Source organism: Poeciliopsis prolifica, unplaced genomic scaffold, assembly GCF_027474105.1.
Source record: "Poeciliopsis prolifica strain line A6 unplaced genomic scaffold, Auburn_PproV2 SCAFFOLD006, whole genome shotgun sequence".
NCBI lineage: Eukaryota > Metazoa > Chordata > Actinopteri > Cyprinodontiformes > Poeciliidae > Poeciliopsis > Poeciliopsis prolifica.
Genome location: NW_026562381.1, coordinates 12500234 through 12521722, shown reverse-complemented (window position 1 = coordinate 12521722; position 21489 = coordinate 12500234). Strand labels below are relative to the sequence as shown.

Sequence of the window (21489 nt, the reverse complement as noted above, 5' to 3'; positions counted from 1 at the left end):
CTGGAACTACTGGTTACGTTGTGCTGGCACTAAGATTTACCTCTTACATGCTGAGATTTACTTATGAAGAGCCAAAAACGTAATTTCCTGCTTTAAAATGGATTGGATTGCCTGGAGTTCATTGTTCTGCTCCCTCTTGGTAATGCATATATGCTTGTGACTGTGAAAAGTAATTGTCTTCTTCCTGCTGCACATAAAGCGAAATGCTCCACTTTCCAGGGATGGGAGACGTTTTGTTTTTTTCCGACTCTTTCACACCAACTCTCCCTACCTCAATTTTTTTTTTAATACAATACCTCTCTCTTCTCTCACCCAGTGAGGCAACCCTTTCAAACGGGCAGCTCCAGGTCAGTTTCCTTGCCAAGTTTTGCAGCCTGCCATGTTGTCTATTCTGCTCAGCTATTTAAAAAATGTTGAATATCAACAATGGCTTTCAGTGGTGCATTGTCAACTTTTGTATGAAGCAATCTTGGCTGAAAGAGATGGGTCCCAGAGCAGGGAGAGCTCAGCTGCAGTGTGCACGGCCCAAAGAAGTGACTGCCCAACACTCGCAACGTTTCATATTTCTCCTCTGCGCCTCGGTGATGCCGTTTGAAAGGCCGAGGCTCGACTCTGAGCTTGCCATCTTTCTGTCCATAGAGTCCTGCTTCTGGCCCTTCTGACAGTCGACTATTGAAGGTGGAACCAGCAGCGGAACTGAAAGACAGAAGCAGCAGCAGCCTTGGGACCAGTGAGAGCTCGGTGAGTTTCCTGGATTTTTTTCTGGTCAGAGTGGGAGGAGGTTAGTGGGAAGGAAAGGAGAGAAGAGGGAGGGGGCGTTCAGGAAGACGGCGGCGTTGGGAGCTTTGTGTTCTCTGAGTTCATGTACTGAATTTGTGAAGTTGTTGCAGTGCTTCACATGTAGAAATAATGTATTTTTCATGCTTGGCCTGTTTATTGTGATCGTGATCAGAAACTGTGCAACTAAACCTAAAGTAAGCCTCGTCACTTACAACCCTTCTGACATTTCAACAATATCCAACCTGACTCCACAGCTTAAGGCTCATCCAGGCTGGATGCATCAGTGACTTTAAGCAGAGCTCCATATCTATGTTTGTACTCTTAAAGAAAAGGATGAAAGCAGGAATGAGAGGCTTGCTTCCAGATAATAGTAGCTTAGGCTCTTTGTCCTGCTGTCAGCCAGGAGAGGAGCAGAGGCTGGAAATCTCCCCATTGCAACCGGCAGCGTCTTGTATGTTTCATTGACATATCAGTCTGTGGGGCAATGAGCCGTTGCTTCTGCACCCCTCGGCACACTTCTGCTCCGTATTTGTCGGGGGCGTCTTTGTGCGAGCGCAAACAGGCGGCACGACAATCTAGCTCCTAGGTGTTGGCGAGAAATAAATTTTGATGTAAGACGAATCTGACACAATGGACTGTTTTAGGGCTGCACAGAAAGGAGGAAGAAATGTTTTGTTAGAGATTCCAATTCTGTTTTTTTCTTATGTTTTAAGTGTTCTGCCAAGAAGGGAAAATATTTAATTTAATTTAGTAGAATTATAAGAACAAATCAAGTTACTAAAATAAGTCTTGGCATACAAAGAAAATTATGACTTTTTTTCCTTAACATTCTCTCCAGGAAAATTGTTTGATTTTCTCTTTGCAATCATGAACTTTGCAAAGCATGATGAGTTTTCTGATTTATCTTTATTTTCAGATACAGTATTTTTTTTTAAAAAAACAACCACTAATAATAATAATAATAATATACAGAATTTAGTTAAGTAAAAAAAAAAAAAAACATTTTATGCAGTGTTGTCCTCTGCCTCACCTCTTTGCGCTCAACCAGAAGCAAGGTGACCAAATTCATCTCAGTCCAGCCCATCCATTATCTTGTCAACACAGCCAGCTTTCCACCTTAGTTTGCTCTCCTCCCAGAAGACTTGCTTTAATGAAACGCGCAGTAATCGCCACACTTATCTCGTCATGCTCAAGGTAATTAATATATTTAGAGGGCGATGGCTAACTCTTAATTAAATTAAGCCGGTTTTAATGAGACCTTGACTGTGACTGAATTTATGACCACTATCTACTTTATCAAGTGCTTGGCATGGAGCAGAGATTAGTCATTTTGTCTCAAATCAGAACTAGATTGCACATTACGTTATTCATGATTTATATATCAATTTATGCTTGTTTGTTTCTTATTTAGGGGTTTAATAAATTACCTCCTATAATATTGCTTCCCAAAGGCTCTCATCCTCTGCAATTAATGCTCAGCAGCTCTGCTGCTGTTACATTTTCATTCTGTAGGAGAATACAGATAACAAACTTGGCGGCATTAATCATATTACAAAATTGGGTGCATTTAATTAATTACAGTTACACTGCAAATTAATTGTGGATTCTAACAATATTATCTTAAACTAATGAAGCCCTGACAAAGGGAGTGTTTCATTTAAAAAAAGGGAAGAAGAAGCTAGATTAGTGGGATCTCAATTATGGCTAAAACAAAAGAGGGCCGCTTGCTCGGGCACGGTGCAAAGCAAAACATGACAATTCAGCACTTTCCCCAAAACAAAAAACTGAGAAAGTTTCCTTTGTTTTAGTAAAAACACTGAACATGGCAACGATTCGGCCGATACATGAGGGAATAATGAGTGTTGTAATTAACTGGCCAGGGGAATAACTGTACCTAAAGTAATCATCAAATAGAGGTGTTGATAATGCCATTCACTTTTCAGGCACTAGACCAGGGCTGGCCAAACATGTAAGCAATCTTTGCAGCTCCTCGCTCCCAAAAGGAGAAACTCGAACTAAACAGGTCGACAAATTTACTAGCTGTGTAGAAAATAAATAAAACCTGTTACAATTGTCATAATTAAAAGGAATTTAGTAATTTCTTCAGCTTGTATCTAAGCTGCAAAACATTTCCTGGACCTTAAAGACGAATTTAAATAAATCAACAAATGATAAAAAGAGTTTGATCTTGCTAAAATTCTGTCTATTATATGGTTGCCATGTTTTATTTTGAATTTAAAAACAAATTTTTTTTCAACATATCTTAATAAAAATTGCATTTCTCATCTGATGAATAACTTCTTCAATACTTTAACTAAATATTTAAATATTATTACATTTTAACTTATTATTTATTGCATTTAGCTGAGTCAAAAAAGTTATTTAAATATGAAAGCGTTTATGGAGAATGTGTGTATTTGTATCTATTTTAATACAAACGTAAAATATGGGTCAGCTGTTTTCAAGCGGATTTCTGCTGTGTGTCATTTAAGACATACAATCAATATGCTTTTTATTTGAGAAACTATAATAGATGCAGGACCACAAAGTCCTAAAATCTATCAAATAGTACACAAAATACAATTTTATTTCTGTTCCCTTTTGTTTAAAACATAAAAAAAGAGCAGAACATTTAAAATATTTTTTTTTTCTCACAAGATGCAGTTTGTTGTAAAAATCTTGGAAGCAAAGTGCCCAGAATAGAGCATCAAGTTCTGGCCAGAGGGACAAACAAGGAAGTCGTGTGGTGCTCAAAAGTGTCTTAACCCAGTGGCTCTGAGGCAAAAACACATTTTCTGGAATTTTCTGCTTAATTTAAGGTGAATTAAAATTAGCTTCTAGTGGACAGGGTCTTATAATTTACTGTAATTTAATGTTTTAGTTTTCATTTAACGCATCATATACCAAATGTTTGAATATGTTTCCCCTAATCTGTAAAGCAAAGAGTCAGTAATCATTGTTTCTATATGACAAAAAATGTCTCCAGTGATTTCCTCTTTTGTGATATAATTTCATTTGGCTTCATTAGCCAATAATCACAGGGGGAAAAAAAAAAAAGCTTTTTGACAATTATGGGAACTGGAGGGTCAGTAAGAATGGATTTTCACCCTGCTGCACATGATTATCTAAAGTGGCCTTGTCGCAGCGATTAACCCCGGGTCTGTGTGTGTGTGATCGACTGTGTTTGAAATGTGCATCCCTAAAATGATAAGCAGCTATGAGCCAAAGGTGATGAGGTGAGAAAACTGTGTTCCCCTCTCGGCTGAGTGAGATAGAGCGCGGCGCTGGGTGGTCACGCCTTGTCTGCTCGCGACAGTGGCGGGTTAAAGAGATTACACTGGGTCTGTGTCAGCGGCCTTGGCCTCACACACAGGAACATAATGAGGAAGGACATGCTTGGCTGCTGTGGGAGGGAAAATAAAAGAAGCTGGAGTTTGAAGCAGCTTTCTTGTGTGTTGTTTCAGATGGGAAGAGGTCGATAAGTAAGACGCTCGCATTCCTCATAGTGGTACAAGGTGAGCGTTTGAGTGCGGGGGATGACACTTCTGGGCCACCACCGCAAACGAAGCACAAATTAATTTCTTACTGCTGAGGGACGAATGCAGTCTGCTCCATTAGTCCTCCAGGCAGATGTGCACACTACACTTAATCTGAAAAAAAAAAAAAATCAATGCATCTGTCTTCTGAGTGTGTGTTTTGCTTTTATGTTTGAAGGTTGGAGTGACAGCTCCTTCTGTTGATGACTGAACCTGCAGTACTTCAGATGGACCAACAGCTGGGGACAATAGCCTTCTTTCCTCAGGCATAAGGTGAATTTATGCATTTTAATCAACTTTATAAGTTCACTTTTCATGTTAGACATTGAAAAAAAAATCTTCATTTTACTACCAGTTATTTAAAAGATGTACAGATTCTGATCCATAGGTAAGGTATCATCAAAAGGTTCATTTATTTCAATAATTCAAAAGAAAAATATAAGCTTTTATTATTTAGATCATAAGATATTTTTTACAACAAATGTTTGAATAATTTGAATATTAAGAAAGACCAATATAAAAAATTTCCTTCATATATAGGAATTTATTGTTACGGCTTATGCATAGACAATAATGCTGATAGGACAGTTGACCAGGAGAAAGTCACTGAAACTCTCTACATAGATAATAAGCTATAAATAGTAATATTTAAAGAAACTGGTCATTCATCTATCAAAACATATTGAAGAAAAGTTGAGTGGAAGAAAAAAATATGGTTAAAATAACCATATTTTAAGCAGCAGAGATAACTGCAGAATTTAGAGCACAAGTTTCAAACTCCAGACCATGAGAGCGAGTGTCTTGCAACTTTTCTGCTTCAACATACCAGAGTCAAATAATGAGGTTTTTAAAAAGCTGGACCCTGTGGAGGGAGAGCCATTGGATTCAGGTGCCTTTGGTGCAGGAATACATCTAAAAGTTGTTGCTTTGAGATCTTTGCTTTAGAGGATTTTGAAGTAAGTCCAATTCAAGAGTTTGATCAAATATCAGAACTGCAATATCCACCACAGACAGATGTACTGTATCAATGCACTAATTCATGCAAAAGGAGCCTCAACCAAGTGTAGAATGGTTGTACTCTATAGTAAATGGAAACACTTTTCACTTGGTCAACATTTTGTCATTAAATGTCCATTTTATTGGTCTGATATCTTAATTCCCAAAAATGAACAGTTTCTATTGCATGATCACCATAAAGGAAATAAATTCTTGAAATATAAGAGATTGGTGAAAAAGTAACTTTGAATAATTAATTTATAGAATACATGTTTTATATATTTTTTAATTAAGTCACTAAATTAAATTAAATTTTGATGGTTTTCTGATTTATTACTGTCTTGTAATTCAGCATTATAATAAAGTCATTTATTAAGTACTTGCATAGATAATGAAACAGAGACTGAAAAAGTTATGTAATTTTCTACATATCTAATGTGTATTTATTTATACATGTGAATAAAATTAATTTTGAAGCATTGATAATATTGTAGTTATGTTTTGTAATAATAAGATTTATTTAACCAGATAAAAAAAAAAACTCACTGAGATATAAAATCTATTTTTCAAGAGGGACCTGGCAAAGATAGCAGCACTGTTTACAAATTTCAACTTTTACATTCAATCAGAAAATCAGTACTCACAAAATCTAACCCAGTTTAATATTTATGCATGCAAAATGTAGATTAAAACTATCTTAATCTCAATTGATAAAAAAAATAAATACTTGTCAGGTCAGAATAATTCATTTAAGTTAAATCTGTTCTACTGGTTTAAGTATTTTAGATTATGAACTAAAATTGATCACATAAGATCCCTTAAAATAAGGAAATCTATCTTTAAAAGTGAATAGCTGTGAATCAGATGCCTTTTTCCTTCAGTATCATTAAAAAGCCACAATGCATTGGCACATTTTCTTACACTGTTTACACAAAGCACAACACAAGGGAATGCCTACTTCCCACTGGCACAGACGATCAAGCAACAGAAAACTCATCCAGGGTGAATCTGACACGTAACTTTTCTTTCAGTGTTCGACATACAAAAGCTACAAAAAGCTGATCAAACCAAAGTATTAGGACAAAAGCAGTCACCCAAAGCATTATATAATTTTTTAAATCTCAGATTTCAGATGTGACATTTAAAATAAATTTTTACAGACCCCTCACCTGGTGTTTCACGGCTCCCACTGGGGTCTCAACCCCAAAGTTTGGACCCATTTTCCTAGAAGATCTTAAAAATATTTGGCCAGATATAATGAAGCCACATTTTGTGTTCATTGATATTTAACTGGATGAGATGATACAAAAAGGAGCACACTTGATCAAGACATTAAAAATTAAATCTTTATGGAATAATTATTATCCTCTAATTAAAGACACAAACAGTTTGATAAATGCTTTGACTTTTAAAGCTTTGATGATATAAAATAGAATAATTTACTCCAGATCTGACAATAAGTACCTGTTGACTTTATCACATCATCAATGTCTTAATTTCCAAGAACATCATCCGGGTATTCTACCTGCTGCAGAAATCAAAACTCATAGAGGGGATATTACACGTGGTTGGGAGCAGAGTTAAAATGCTCAGCGATTCTGCGTTACAGATTACAGCATTAAACATCATGAACATTAAAATGCATCATTTTTATATGACCAACTGCAGCTCTTACTGGTCAGATGAGTCCAATTATCATTAGGAATACCAGCGCAGCTTTGTGCGACAAAGAGACGATAAGACCAACACTTTTATTCCTTTAAATGACCCGTGAATATTATTTTTACCTGAGCTGAACTGGGAGGACGCAGCTATTCACGCCGCACAAAGGGAACAGCAGACCGTGCGTAAATTGCATCTTCATTTGCATTCCCGCCCCCCTCACCTCAAAAAAAAAAAAATCATGCAAATCTTAATGAGACAGTCTCCATTGTGACTGTAATTGAAAAGCCATTCTTTGTTAATTACTGTTTCTCAAAGGGGCTTCGTCCGCCGGTCACCGAGCTGAAAACAAAACACGAAAAAGTTACTGATTCCAGACACACAAAAATGTAGAAAACTATGATTATTGTCGATGTGAAAATTGGCTAATATTTAGAGTGTGTGCGAGGTTATTTTATTGTAATATATGTTAATAAAACGTGCAACATATAAATAAAACCTCCAAATAAACAAAAGCAAAAAATTACAGATATTTAATGTATTTTTAAGAGATGATTTTCGAGCATAAAAAGTCTAAAATAATGAATAACTTTGTTGTCAAGTTGCAAATAAGTTAAAATAATTGATAGTAAATGTGTATTACTTAAATGTGTATTTAATAACATAGGCTACTAACTAACCTTAAAAAACATATATTTGCGACTGATTTACTTTAGGGTAAAGTGTTGATTTTACGCTTTGTGCGCTCGATTTTGAATTTGAAAAAAAAAAAGAGGAAATACAAGTTTTAACCAGGACTGAGGTTTAAGTCAAGACTTCCACACATTTCCCAACACTGAGCAGGAGAGACCTGAGAGACCTGAGGGACCCCTGAGGGCTGTCAGGGCTTGTTGAGCCTGAATCGGAGCAGACTGTGCTGGTGGTCCCTCCGTTCCTTAATTAGGAAATTAGCTGCACAGAGGGCCTCATTATCAAACTCCGGGTTACTCCTGACTGGGTCTCTCTCTCTCTCTCTCTCTCTCTCTCTCTCTCTCTCTCTCTCTCTCTCTCTCTCTTTGCTACCGGTCAATTTCCATAAGGAGATTACAAGCGGATCAGTATTGAGATTTGCGCAGATAAACAAATAACCGGTCCCTGAGAATTAGATGGCGACTAATTGGACGTTAGTTTTATTGCTCCCGCGCTGTTTGTCACGCCCCATTGAACGGGAAAATGGGATCCGTGCGGTGATGTCTCTTTTTGAGCGGATTTACGACTATGACTCAAGACGAATAAAGTGGGATCTATCCCCACAATTTGGCAACAGAATCATTTTTCCCTTTTTTTTTTTTTTTTTTTTTTTTTTTTTTTTTTTTGCAAAACCATTGGTGCATGATTCTGATTTAGTTTTGTCTTATTTCAGTAGATCTTGCAAAATTGTTTAACGAGATTTAATTTCACAATTTAGGCAGAACAGAAAATGAACTTTTGCGTGTTTTTGTTTGTTAATGAAAATGAAATCGATTTCAGTTTGAGTCAGGGAGGCGCCTGGGCTTTAGTCTTTGTTTGATCACAATTTAAAAAAAGAAACAAAAGCAAAACCGTGCATTTAATTTGCTCTATGCGCATTCCCCGTGCCGCCTGGCCGCGGAGGGCCCAACAGTAGCTGCATTTTGGTCTGGAAAACCCCCAGGAGGCGATTTCACCCGAAACTCAATCTGCAGAAGCGCTCCCGCAGATACTCAGGTGTCAATAAGTTCACTCTCGATGGTCGATGGTTCATTAGCAGGTGTGAAATGTTCGCACTTTAGTTTGGATTCAGTGGCTGAGGGTCGTTTGTAAAGGCGACACGCATGCAAATAAAGAAGCGATAAGGGAGGGCTCTCTGCGCTGATTGTTGTGTGGCAAAACAAGACTGCAAACAGCAGTTCACAAGGTTTAAACTAAACTTTTCCTCATGGGACCAAAAAAGAAAGAGCCCTTCTCATCCACAAGAGGTCGTTCATGTATTAAAGTTCCAAAAAAAGGTCCCTGAACGCAGCACAGTCATGCCAGTGCGAATTAACATTCATTTAATCTATATTTCATGAAAAGATTTTCTATTTAAATAGTGGAACTGAATAAAAAGTGACTTTCGTGAATGAAACTTTAAAATCATTATACATGCTTTAAAAAAAAGTTAGATAATTTTATCCTCACGAAGCTTGAATATGTTGACAGAAAATTATACATGATCCAAAGCAAAATCAACAAAAAACAAAACAAACAAAACCAAAAAATAGCACAACTCTGATCTAAAACATTGAAAAAGGCTCGTTTTAAACATTCCAGATCAACTCAATATGGTGTCTAAATTTAATGAGTAAATTTAATTTAAATTAGTCTAAAACAAAATAAATATGAATCCATTGAAACTATTGTTGAAATAAATAAATGGACCTGATTGAATTTCAGAAAGAAATTTTTAATTGGGTAAAACATTTAAAATATTTATTTGAATTCAGTTTGTAGACTTAATATTATTTTCTCGCTTTTCTTTTGACTTTTATATCATTTTATTATTAATTTAAACCTTCAACAAATTTATCCCAGTAGGGCTAAAATTTCCAATTCCAAACTTTATTTATATTTAAATCACCACAAATTTACTCTTCGTTTCATAACACTAATCTTCAGAAATAAAAACTACAACGACTAATAATGCTGCCCTAAATAAAGATTTCCACATCATTATTTTCTCTAGAATAAAACCAAAATGAACACGAAAACAAATCCCTTCATTTCCCCCTCTGCATTCTCTATCCTCAGCCTCTAAATGCTGAAATTTCTGCGCTCTTGTTGCTGAAGTGCGCTCCAGTTTTAAATCTTCTCCTCCTTCCTCCTCCTCCAACCCAAAACGCACGGATCCGCTCTCCGGTTGGAGCTGCGCGCTGATTGGTCCGCTGCCTCTTATTATCAGCCAGTCAAGCCACATCACATGGTTCGGCCTCATGGGCCTATTAACACACGAGCTTGGAGAACAAGTTTGCAGACTTGTGTTTGAGAGGCGAGAGGAACGGAGCTGCTCTGAGCGGACACAAACCAGAGACGCACCTGCACACACATTCGTCGCTTCAGGCAGAACTTTTTGGCGTCTCTTTGACTTTTCTTTGGCGAGGGTTTGTGAACTTTTAATCCATTTTTTTTCCATGTGCGTGTGAGTGATCGTTAAAAGTCGCCTGAATGTATAACATGATGGAAACCGAGATCAAGACCCCGCTCCCGCAGTCCAACTCGGGCTCGGCGCCGGGCGCAAAGAACAACAGCGCCAGCGACCAGGAGCGGGTGAAGCGGCCGATGAACGCCTTCATGGTCTGGTCCAGGGGTCAGCGGAGGAAGATGGCTCAAGAAAACCCCAAAATGCACAACTCTGAAATCAGCAAGCGGCTCGGTGCTGACTGGAAACTTCTGACTGACTCCGAAAAAAGGCCGTTCATTGACGAGGCCAAGCGTCTACGGGCGATGCACATGAAGGAGCACCCGGATTATAAATACCGGCCCCGCAGGAAGACCAAGACCTTGCTCAAGAAAGACAAGTATTCTCTGCCCGGAGGACTGCTGGCGCCTGGATCCAACGCCGTCAACAACTCGGTGTCGGTGGGCCAGCGGATGGACGGTTACGCGCACATGAACGGCTGGACAAACAGCGCGTACTCCCTGATGCAGGACCAGCTGGCCTACCCTCAGCATCACAGCATGAACAGCCCCCAGATCCAGCAGATGCACCGGTACGAGATGGCCGGCCTTCAGTACCCGATGATGTCCTCGGCGCAGACCTACATGAACGCGGCGTCCACCTACAGCATGTCCCCGGCGTACACGCAACAGACCACCAGCGCCATGGGGCTGAGCTCCATGGCGTCCGTGTGTAAGACGGAGCCGAGCTCGCCGCCGCCGGCCATCACGTCCCACTCTCAGCGGGCGTGCTTGGGGGACCTGAGGGACATGATCAGCATGTACCTGCCCCCCGGCGGGGACAGCGCGGAGCATTCCTCCCTGCAGAGCAGCCGGTTGCACAGCGTCCATCCACACTATCAGACCGCAGGGACTGGCGTCAACGGGACGCTACCTCTCACCCACATCTGAATGATAAATAGTAAGAATAATAATGGTAAAAAAAGACTTTTAAAAAATGTACTTCGGATACTTGAACTTCTTTTGATTGCTGCAGAAAGAACGTTCAGCAGAATCGTTCAAGAACAGTTTTATCTGAAAATCCTGTCCGTTTGATGAACTTTAAATGGACCCAAACTGAACGCTGAGCCCAGCTCCGCCGAGGCTTTTCATCACAAGTAGAAGCAATCAATCTGTGTAGAAGAATTGGACTTCTATATTTTAAATAAATGCCATATTTTCTCTCTTTGAAAAGGCATGTGGCCTCGTGTAGGGGCTGGCGTATTTCAGAAAAAAAAAGCTGGATGGACAGTCTGTTCATAAATGTTTACACTTAATTTGTAGAATGTCAGTCGTCTCCACTGTGTTCACAACCTTCATAATCCCTTTCTGTTTTTATTTTTATTTCCTTCCCAACATGAACTAGGTTTAAATAAAAGACTGTGCCGGTCGCAAACGCAAGTTTTATTTATAGAAAGATTTCTGTTTTTCCTTCTCTAGCTTGTGCAGCCCGTGAAACTATTCAAGAACTTTTTTTTTTTTTTTGAATTTTTGTTTTTTGTAAATTTGTTTTGTTCAGTGATGGGTTTTTTTTTTTGACATGTGTCATGTTTACCCATTTATCCTGAACGAAAAAGGTTTATTTAAACTGACGTTTCTACATATTTTAAGACCATCCTCTATTCTTAAAAGCTGAATAAATTTTTACGAAACGTAATTTTTTGACTCAGTGTGTTGTGTGCAAAATAAGGAGAAGTTTAAAATTGAATTAACTGGCTTTATAACAAATACGAATAGATATAAAAATGCTGTTGTGTTTAAATATTATATATTTTTAAGTGTACATAAACTAAACATATTAAAGGGCAATCTCACACAATTTATTGTTAAAAATCTGTAGAGTTCACAATTATAACAAATATGACATAAAAAGTGGAGCAAATAATTTGGTTTTCCAAAATGAGAAAGTTTTATAATTTTTTTAAAAGAAAAATACTAATTTAACTCTTTGTTGTTGTTGTTTTTTTATTTCTAAAAACTGAAAAAAGTTATTTATTCACAGTACTTCATTCACAAGCTACAGATCCTTCATCTTTATTAAAATTTTATTTTCCAAAAAGCTGCTGCTGTTAACAACTTTTGCTTCTCCTCAAATTTAACCATTTTTCAGTCAAAATGCAGCGTCTGTCAGACACAAAAGCTGACCTTTAGTGCTTTATTGTGCACTGATTGGCCCTCTAGAGCTATTAGAAAGTTATTTTAATATTTTAAGAGAAATATATATAATCATTTGAGATACAGAAAATAAAAACAAGTGTCTTCAGTCTTCTAATATAAAGCATTGCAGTAGAAATAGTTTTGAAAAGTTTCTGCAATTTATCTCAGCTACACTACAATGAAGACACCTTTTAGGTATTTGTACAGCATAAAATATTTTGATGAAAAAAGTTAATTATCATGCAGAATTATTAATTATAAGTTTAATACATGAATAAGAGGAACATTCCATAAAACTAGGTATGGCTGTAACATCCTGTAATTTATGCTTAATTTAGTTTAATTATCAGAGTGCTCTAAGCTTGCACAGCATCTATAACTATAGCCACACTCTTTGCTGCTGTGCTACTATTATACACAGGTGCATGGAAGAATGGGCCAGCCTGCTGTTGGAGTGTACCTAAGGATAAATAATCTGCCATTACAAAGAGGGCCGAAACAGCATGGCCCTGCCGGCCTTCCCACACTCCCTGCAGAACTGGATCCATATAGCTCAGTGCAGCAGCCCGGATTAGACCCCACGTACCTTTGTGGAGGGAAAGATTATCCAGACCTCCCTGCATTCACTGACAGGGTTTAAGTCACTCTAGCGTGCCAGCAGCCACCCGTCACCTAATCGCACTCTCAAACTCCCTTTTTTTGTTGCTGAAATTAAGCAGCTTTTCTGCCGCTGCTCCTCAGAAGTGTGTGGACAGAGCAAAGGTTAGTGGTCAGTTATCAAACTTCAGGAAAGCAATCCACTCTACACTGAGACATTGGGGATCAATTTAGGATAAAAGTTGAAGTTTCTGTTTGAAATGTGCAGAGAAATCCTGTTTCCCTCCAACACTAGATTAGGCGTTAAAGATGATGTTTAGGGGTAAAGTGTGAATATGTATGGATTGTGTTTGAATATTCTGGCAGCTAGTTGATCTGAATGTGGCTTAAAAGCACCCCATCCCTCATTCTCCCACATGCAGAGTGCCCAGAGGGCCTCTCTCCCCTGTCCTGTGGAGCTCTGTGCCCACTCAGCAAGTGCAGGCATATCCCACTTCCATCTGCCTATGACCTCACAGCCCCTGTTTGTTTAACCCCCTCTCCAAAAACTAACCTAATTATAGCCCTGTAGTACACGGATTCAGGAGATTCCCAGCGGATTTTACCACTATGTGTCTACCTGTCACACGAAGGGCTCTCGCCATGGGCCACGTTGATCAGTCAGCCCTGTTTTTCACACTCTCTCCTCAAATTATGTCAGAACATGTCCCGCCAGTTGCACATCTTGTGCGAGTACATAGGGGGGTGCGGGGGTGGGGGTGGTAAAAGCACAAGAAGTGTGCGCCAAGTGTCCCAGTTGACGTCAGTGTGATGAATGGAAAAACTCATTACACAAATCTGGCTGACGTTTCTGACATTACTTATTCACCTGCACCGACCGGCTGGGCAACTCTGTAGCCAGTGCACGCCTTCCACCCTCAAACCTTCGATTTAATCGCAGTCTGCGATCTAGCAACTCCCCTGATGCGCAGATCAGAAATTGGTGTGGTTTGGGTGTAACGGATGAACGCCTCACTGCGGGTCAGGATTCCTGTGATGGATTCAGATTGCAGTGGAGTTTTTTTTTTTGGCTGGTATCCTTGAATATGGGAGGGCCTGTCCATAACCTGTTTGAGGTTCTTGGATTGACAGCAGAGTGGTGTGTGAGTGGACAAGGCTGTTGAGGTACGGGGGTTGGGGACGGGGGTTAATCTCCCTGAAATAGGGCAGATGTTGTTAACGAGCTCCTCTCAGGTCGACTCCCTGCGTGGGAAAATGGCATCAAATCCTCCTGGGGTCAGGGCTTTTGGGCTGACCCACTAAGAACCATCCCTCTTCACCGCACCGTCCTCTCCATCGCTCTTCATTCACTGGCAGCACTCAGCAGAGACACTAGAAAAATCACATCTGACCGTCTTTGTAGCTCTAAGAACATCTGAGATTCAGGTCCTTGTCTGAACCTATGTAGGCACCCATGAGGCTTGTTGCGTGATGTTAATGTCTCATTAATGATAACTGTGGATAGATCAGAGTCACTGACACAACCACAAAGAATGTTGAGTGGGAAATGCTTCAAAGACAAGCATGCCGCTCTTCAAGAAAACGCATCCGCCCAGCTGCAAGCTACTTGTTCTTGTCTCAGTAGAAAGTGAAATAGTTGGATAAAAGCCTTGCAGGCGCTGAAGACTAAACTAAAGTTAATGTATGCAGAGAGACAAATAAAATTAACTAACTACTAAAACAACAGGCTCTTCACACTCAGTGTTCAATTTAACAATAGATTCACTTTTCCACACTGACAATAAAAGCAAGAATGTGGGAGACAAAAAAACTCAAAAATGTTTCTTAAACTTGTTATTTTTTCAAACTTTGCAATGCTAAAAAGTTTAAAAGTCATCAAAACATTCAAATTCTTGAGTTAGACCTTAAAGTTTTGGTTGGAACTGATTGAACTAAAGCAAGAAAAAACCTCTGAAGAGCTGCAGGCTGACCTGGAGCAATTTGGAGTGGTGGTTTCAGGCTGAGCCACACAATTCCCTCTGAAACCAGCAGGTTTCAGCGGGCAAAGATCAAGGAGGACAGCTACTGAAGGCTCAGAAAGAAAGGCACAAACATGTAGGACTCATATTTGATGAGCTTTAATACACTACAAAACTGTTTCTCAAGGATAATGTTTGATAAACCTAATAAACGGAAGTATTGTTTTTAATTTCTTAAAATGAAAACAGTTTGCTAGTTAAATAACTTGCTAAAGTAGTAAACAACTACTAAACTAAAAATATTCTTCCAGATGTTTTAATGTGCATTTCCATCGTGGAGAAGTAGGACTCTGATATTAATGTCTGTATTGGTTACTCTACAAAACAGCGACACAATAACAAAGTGTCTTCAGTCAAACACTTCAGATTCGTTGCAATGCAGATTCTTTGAGGTGTTAAATAAATTATAGCAACATTAATTTCCCTTTGCGAGTGATAAACTGAATATGTACTGATATTTATAAAACCATTTGATAAGTTAAAATATTATTTAAAAGTTTTTTTATTTCTCTAGTGTATCACTAAGTTGAACACATAATTGATCACCCACAGATGGATATTTGAAAGCCTGTATTTCTGTTAATTATGATGATTTTCCGCTTACAGGTAATGGAAACATGACATTTCAAATTAAAATATTACATCAGACTATTAAAAAATATTTTCAATACAAAAATATAGCCCGAATGAAAAGAATGTTTAATTCCTGCAAATTAAAGTTATAAATTGTGTTGCTCTTAAAATCCGAAATGAATCAGGTTATAGTTCACGGTAACAAAATGTCAGAACGTTAAATTAATCCTTTTGGAAGTTATTTCAGATTTTTATCAAATGTTAAACTGTAGTGAGAAAAATTATGACACCACATTTTCAATTTAATTAAAACTTCAAAATAACCCTCGAACAATGACACAAACTAAACACTTTCAAGGAACTATGAAGTAATCTTTATTTTAATGTAACATTTGGTTTAAATGATGGCTATTTTGTTGTTCGACCCATGTACAGACTGAACATGCTGCATTCAACTTGGCTATGATGTGGCTTCTCCTCATCAATCACGCCCAGAATGGGCACGTCTATGGTTTATTCCGAGTCAGCAGTGCCTGCCTTCGGGTTTATCCCAGCTCAGCTTTTAATGCAAAGGTCATCCATTAAGGTGTTTGACTCTGAAGGCGTGTTTACTTTGCCACAGCAGGTGTGTGTGAATATGAGACTTGTCAAATATGAGTCAGGATTACCGTGGCTTTTGTCCCAAATAGAGCAAATACAAATTGCACGAACGACTTGAAACAGGACGAATGTGATTTATTTTTTCTTTCTTTCTCTGGTTCCTCTGACATTTTCTTCGGTTAGAGATCATTGAGCTTTTCTTGAACCTGTTTTTGCTTGTAATTGTGGTTGCAGAAAACCACAAAAGCGCACGCATTGGTAGTTCGCAGCAGGATTAAGCGACTTCTTTGCGAGTAAGTTGTGATGACAAATAGATGGAAACATTTGGTTTTGATGTGAAACCGATTGACTCACTGTAGTGTGAAACCTCTATCTGCTGCAGATGGTCTTTTTCTGCACTGCATGTTTGTCTATGAACACTGGAGCATGTAGAGCTGCTTGAAATTTGCTAAGATATAGATTTTTATTTTACCCTCCCAGGGTGTCCTGTAAAAATTGGGCCAAGTGTATGTGAGCTGGTGTATGTGCTGTTCTTTAGGCCTTATGAGGAGTGTATGGGACCTTTGTTAGACAATGCAGAGCTGAGGGGGGCCAAGACTTAGGGGGGCTGCAAGAGGGAAGATTAGGCCTCTCATCTAGGCCACAGATATTGATTAGTGTATGCTGAGGACAGTGAAAGGGAACACGGATTGACAGATAAACAATGGCCATGTGTGGTGACCGTAGTCCATCAGAAACCCTCTGATCACATCTTACTGTTCATTCTGCAACACGTACCTACATCTGATGCCAGTTTAATGAAAATACGCTTTGTGACTTGAGAAAAAAAAGTTTGAGTCTGCGTTTGAATCTGAGAGAAGATTAATGCTTTTGGCGAAGGTTGAGGCACTTTTTTGAACTTTTGCCTGAATGCGTGTGTAGGCGTGTGCGCGTGCGTGTGTGTGTGTTTTTTGGGGATCGTATCCCTGGGAACGTGGGGGGAGGTGGAAGACGCTCGGCTACGGGTCAGTCGTGACTGACTCTGTCACTTATTGATTAGTTGCCATGGAGAGTTAGTCGGGCCATCTCTCTTGGAGGTGTGTCCCCAAGGGCCAGCGGCGGTGTCCAGATGAGCCTGTGGAGGCTTTGTACACTGGGGGTTCAGTGTGTGTGTGTGTATTATAAACTCACTAATTCTCATTCACAGTTCCTTAATTTTCCTCCATATTGTGACCTCATATTTTTATTAATACACTGATTTTGCATCCTGTTTCTACCATTCTGTGTTGCAAAATCTCAGAGAGAAAAAGTGTTTCTACACACACTCACACGCACACACACATCTCCTCCCAGGGGATCTGCAATAAAGAGGATTGTAAACAAATTGTCCAAACTTATTGAGCTGTGAAATCCACCTCATATCCCCTGGATTTGCCTGTTCCTGTGATCCCCAGTCATCTCTGTTTTTGTGCTTTCAAGGTTTACGAAGAAAGAGGGAGATGGACGGAGAGGACGTCTTGGAGCCAGCAATCCACCTGCAGTAGCTTACGACTCTGACTGCACAGCAGGAGGAGAAAACGATGGTGCTGAACTTCACACCTAACATTCAGATTGAAAACAAGACAGGTAGAGAACAAGTTAAAAGACAAATTGAACTGTCAAAGATAAGGAGGCTCAAGCAAGATAGTGTTATTAATGGATAATTGTAATCATTCTCTTCCTGTATTATTTCTCATAACTTTAGCTAAGATTTCTAAAATTAAAATCACTTAATTTATAATGGAAAACCATGGAAATGGCAACAGATCAAAAAGATTTTAACATTCTCTTTCTTCAATGATGGCAAAACGGATTTAAACAGTAACAAAAATCTCAAAGTTCAGATTTTGATCCTGATCCCAAATGCTGCTATTGCAACAAGACTCTTCACTAGTTATTACAGCATTGCATTGACGCAAATTAAAACAAATTAATTAGAACTCTGTTAAGGAAAAAGCAGAACAACATTTTATTTAAGTTAAATCCACACCTAGTGCATTTTTATTTGCAAGAATTACAAACAAGATGCTTAAAACCAGAAATTAGCCAAAAACGGATTGTTCAAAATTAAAGGAATGGATCAACATAATTGGATAAATCTGTTATGGAGAAAAACATTTTTAGCCTTAAAACCAAAGAGGGAGAATCTGAGCACATCTGGAGAAAAATGATGCTGTGTATTAATAAGGATTTATTTATTTATTAAGAAGTGGAAGAGCTTCTTTCCCTGTTTGTATGCCTACATGGGTTTTTTATTTACATTTGTGAGTATTGTCAGCTCCTTTAAAAAGACATAAAATAACAATAATAACTCACAGAAAACATGTAATACACCAAATAATCAATAGGTTCTATCAAAACCTTGAGGAAGCAAGTTGATGTCAGCCTAGCATGACTGCAGAAAAATCATCTCCATGTGTAAGAAATTTGCATTTACTGAAGACTTTTTGTTGCCCTTTTATGAGTCAGATAGTTCTTCAGAGTTAATTGATATATGTTTTAAATGAAGCGTCGTTAGAAGGGTATAGCAGTTTTTAAAACTCATTTGATCCCCTGTTAGAGTCCAGAACCTCATTGGTTACTGTCGAACACACCAAACAAAAGCATTATATTTTCCCAAAGAGGATTATTGAATCAGTTAGGTAAAACACAGCCTCACAATTAAAGACCATGCATCATTAATTAAATAGTTTAAATCTAAAGCTGACATTGAAACAGTTTTTATTTGATTGAGTTGATACTTTTTTACACGCAACATGTCATGTTTGAATCTGACGTCTATGATTCTTTAGGAAAGTTTGTGTTTTCTTAGAAGAGACGGAAACAGGAAACAAAATGTAACTCTCATTATTCTGTCTAGAAGTCATTACATTAAATGCCCTGCAGAAACCTCTGGTGAAAATCTTCCTCTGAGTTGTGATACTTCACATATGTGGATATTGTTTGTAGGTCAGAGCATCTTTTAGAGAATTTCTGCCATTTGTGTTTTTTTAAAAAGCATGTTGAAAAAAGACAACAAATGCATGTCCATAAACACTGTGATGCTTAGGATAAAAGTATAACTGAAGTTCAGGTGATCATTATTTATTGTGCTAAAATTATCCATGAAACAATTTTGACATTACATTTTTATTGGAGTATTGTTCTCTGTATTAGACTTTCAACTGGCCGGCTTAGATTCTTGTAAAATTAACCCTCATTAAGCTTTTGTGTAACGAAAAAAGAGAAGGTTATTGTCACAATGAATTAACTGCATGCAAAAAGTCTTATTTCTTTTGCTATGTGAGATTTAAAGAGTGATGAGAGATTTGCTCATTACTGTTTTTCTAAACCTTGAATCTTATCCAGAAACCTGATTTGGACCTTTGAACAGGAAGTTTGACAACCTTTGGTATTTATGTAAAAACAGTTAAATCAAGCTGTTAACATTGTTCCCAAATGAAGTTTTTGAATGCTTGCAAAAGTGCAAAACCTATTTCCAGGTACAAAAACTCTCCTGCAACTTAGAGTAACGAAATTGTGTGATGAAATGGTTAATTTCTAAGACGTTGAGGAAGAATTATTGCAATCTACCTCCTATTTAAACAAAATATCCCAATACAATGACAGTATAGCATAACTTCTTCACAGTAAATCAAAGTTTGAAGAGTTCAAAATTCTTTAAACCTTCACCTCCTTTTCAAGGATATGCGCACAAACTTCTTATGCCTGAAACTTGACGACGCCCCTCATCCCTCCTCGATATCACACCTTGGGTGCATAAACATGCCTGAGGTCCACACATCACTCCACCCCGGGGGGCCTGCATGGCTTTAGTGCCGCACTGTGACACCAATCAGGGGAGATGGCGGGCTCCTTTGTCATGCAAACACTACTTGCTTCTTGTCTTATTCAAATGTCTGCCCTCTCTTTTTCTCCTCTCTGTCGGCCTCTCATCCCCTCCACCACCTCTCCCAACTTCAGCCCCTCTCTCTCCTCTCTCTGCCTCGCTCTTCTTCTCAAGTCCAAGTAAATCCTCTCGGAGAGAAGAGAAGGAGCCTCCGGGCCTGAGGCTGCTGAGGAAGGCCTCTCCCTCTTGGGGGTCAGCCTGTGCCTCAGTGCATGGGGCTGTTTCCAGTCTTATTTCATATTCAAATGTTACAATCAGGCCTCTGACCCACAGGGGGCTCTTTATGGTTGCGGCTCCAGGTCTCGGGGTCAAGATGGTGATTTAATAGCTCAGGCAGAGGTAAAGAGTGGGGGAGCAAACTGATTTAGGGGATGAATGAGTAATGAAAAAGCATTTTTCCTAAGTTGTCATGTAAATTTCAGTCCTTATTCAATATGAGGCTCTTGCCACACAAGAGATCTTCCTCTCTGGCTTTCTAGTGGACTTCAGCCACTCAGAATTAAGAAAGTCCATTTTCTGCTTTCGCTCTTGACTTGTGCTTGGTGTAAACAGTAGCTGCTGGGGAGTCGGAGGAGTCTTAGGATGGAAATAAAGGAGACGTTAAAGAGTCATCATGTTAGTATGGTGCCACTGTGTCTCAGATGTCCTAGTACTCTTGAGTGGCCTGTTATTCCTGTCCCCCAGGGTGTGTTCCCAGCTCTGAAGCTCGAGTAACATAGGCAGGTTTGAGTGTTTGTGTATGTATGACAGAGAACCAGCTGGATTGGATGCACTCTGCTCTACTATTCATGCAAAGAGAGGGATTTTTTTTTAGTCAACAGGTGATGGGAAAATTGAGATGCACAAAGATGTACCATGCAATATCATCACTGTCCTAAGCTGAAGGCCTAAGTCATTTTTTTCTTTTCAAAAGAGATTTAGGCAAAACAACAACAACAAAAAAACATTTGGCAAATAATTTTTTAAGCCAATTTTTTTGTCTTAGGATCCATTGTCCTGATTTAGCTGGATGAAAACAAACTTAATTTCATCAGAGCAAAAGTTTAATTGTAAAGTTGCTGCTATTTACTTTCTAAAAATTAGACAAGGATTGAAATTACAGCAAAAACAAAATAAATACTGTGAGAAATGCACCTATTAACTTTTGACTTTCCTGACTTTTGTCCATCTGCATTCTTCTGCTAAAGTTTAATTTTGACTTTCCTGACTTTTGTCCATCTGCATTCTTCTGCTAAAGTTTAAGTTTGCATAGAGAAAACAAGACTCAGAAGGATGTAATTGTGCAAAGGTTATCTATCAGCAGAAGGGTCACATTATTTATATTCCATTGGCACAATGAAAACTGCCATTAAAAACTGGAGAAGCTGTCGGACAGAAGGGACAACGGCTCACCCAAACTATTGAAAAGACAAGATAGACTTGAGTCAGGAAGGCCGCCAAGAGGTCAGCAGCAGCAGCCCTGTAGCGGTGG

General features: G+C 38.7%; 1 protein-coding gene and 1 long non-coding RNA gene across 2 annotated transcripts; both read left to right on the top strand.

Annotated features, from left to right (window-relative positions):
* Positions 1-510: 510 nt before the first annotated feature.
* LOC129360729 (uncharacterized) lies at positions 511-17706 on the top strand. The gene is made up of 3 exons (XR_008606089.1): positions 511-741; positions 4495-4589; positions 17570-17706. It is a non-coding gene; the product is annotated as an uncharacterized LOC129360729 (long non-coding RNA).
* Positions 9598-11823, top strand: LOC129360728 (transcription factor Sox-3). The gene has a single exon (XM_055031108.1). The coding sequence runs from the start codon at positions 10176-10178 to the stop codon at positions 11076-11078; it is 903 nt and encodes a 300-aa protein (XP_054887083.1). The 5' UTR covers positions 9598-10175; the 3' UTR covers positions 11079-11823.
* Positions 17707-21489: the final 3783 nt, after the last annotated feature.

Coding starts and splice junctions, on each gene's coding strand:
- LOC129360728 (XM_055031108.1), top strand. CDS start 10,176: ATGTATAACATGATGGAAACCGAGATCAAGACCCCGCTCCCGCAGTCC.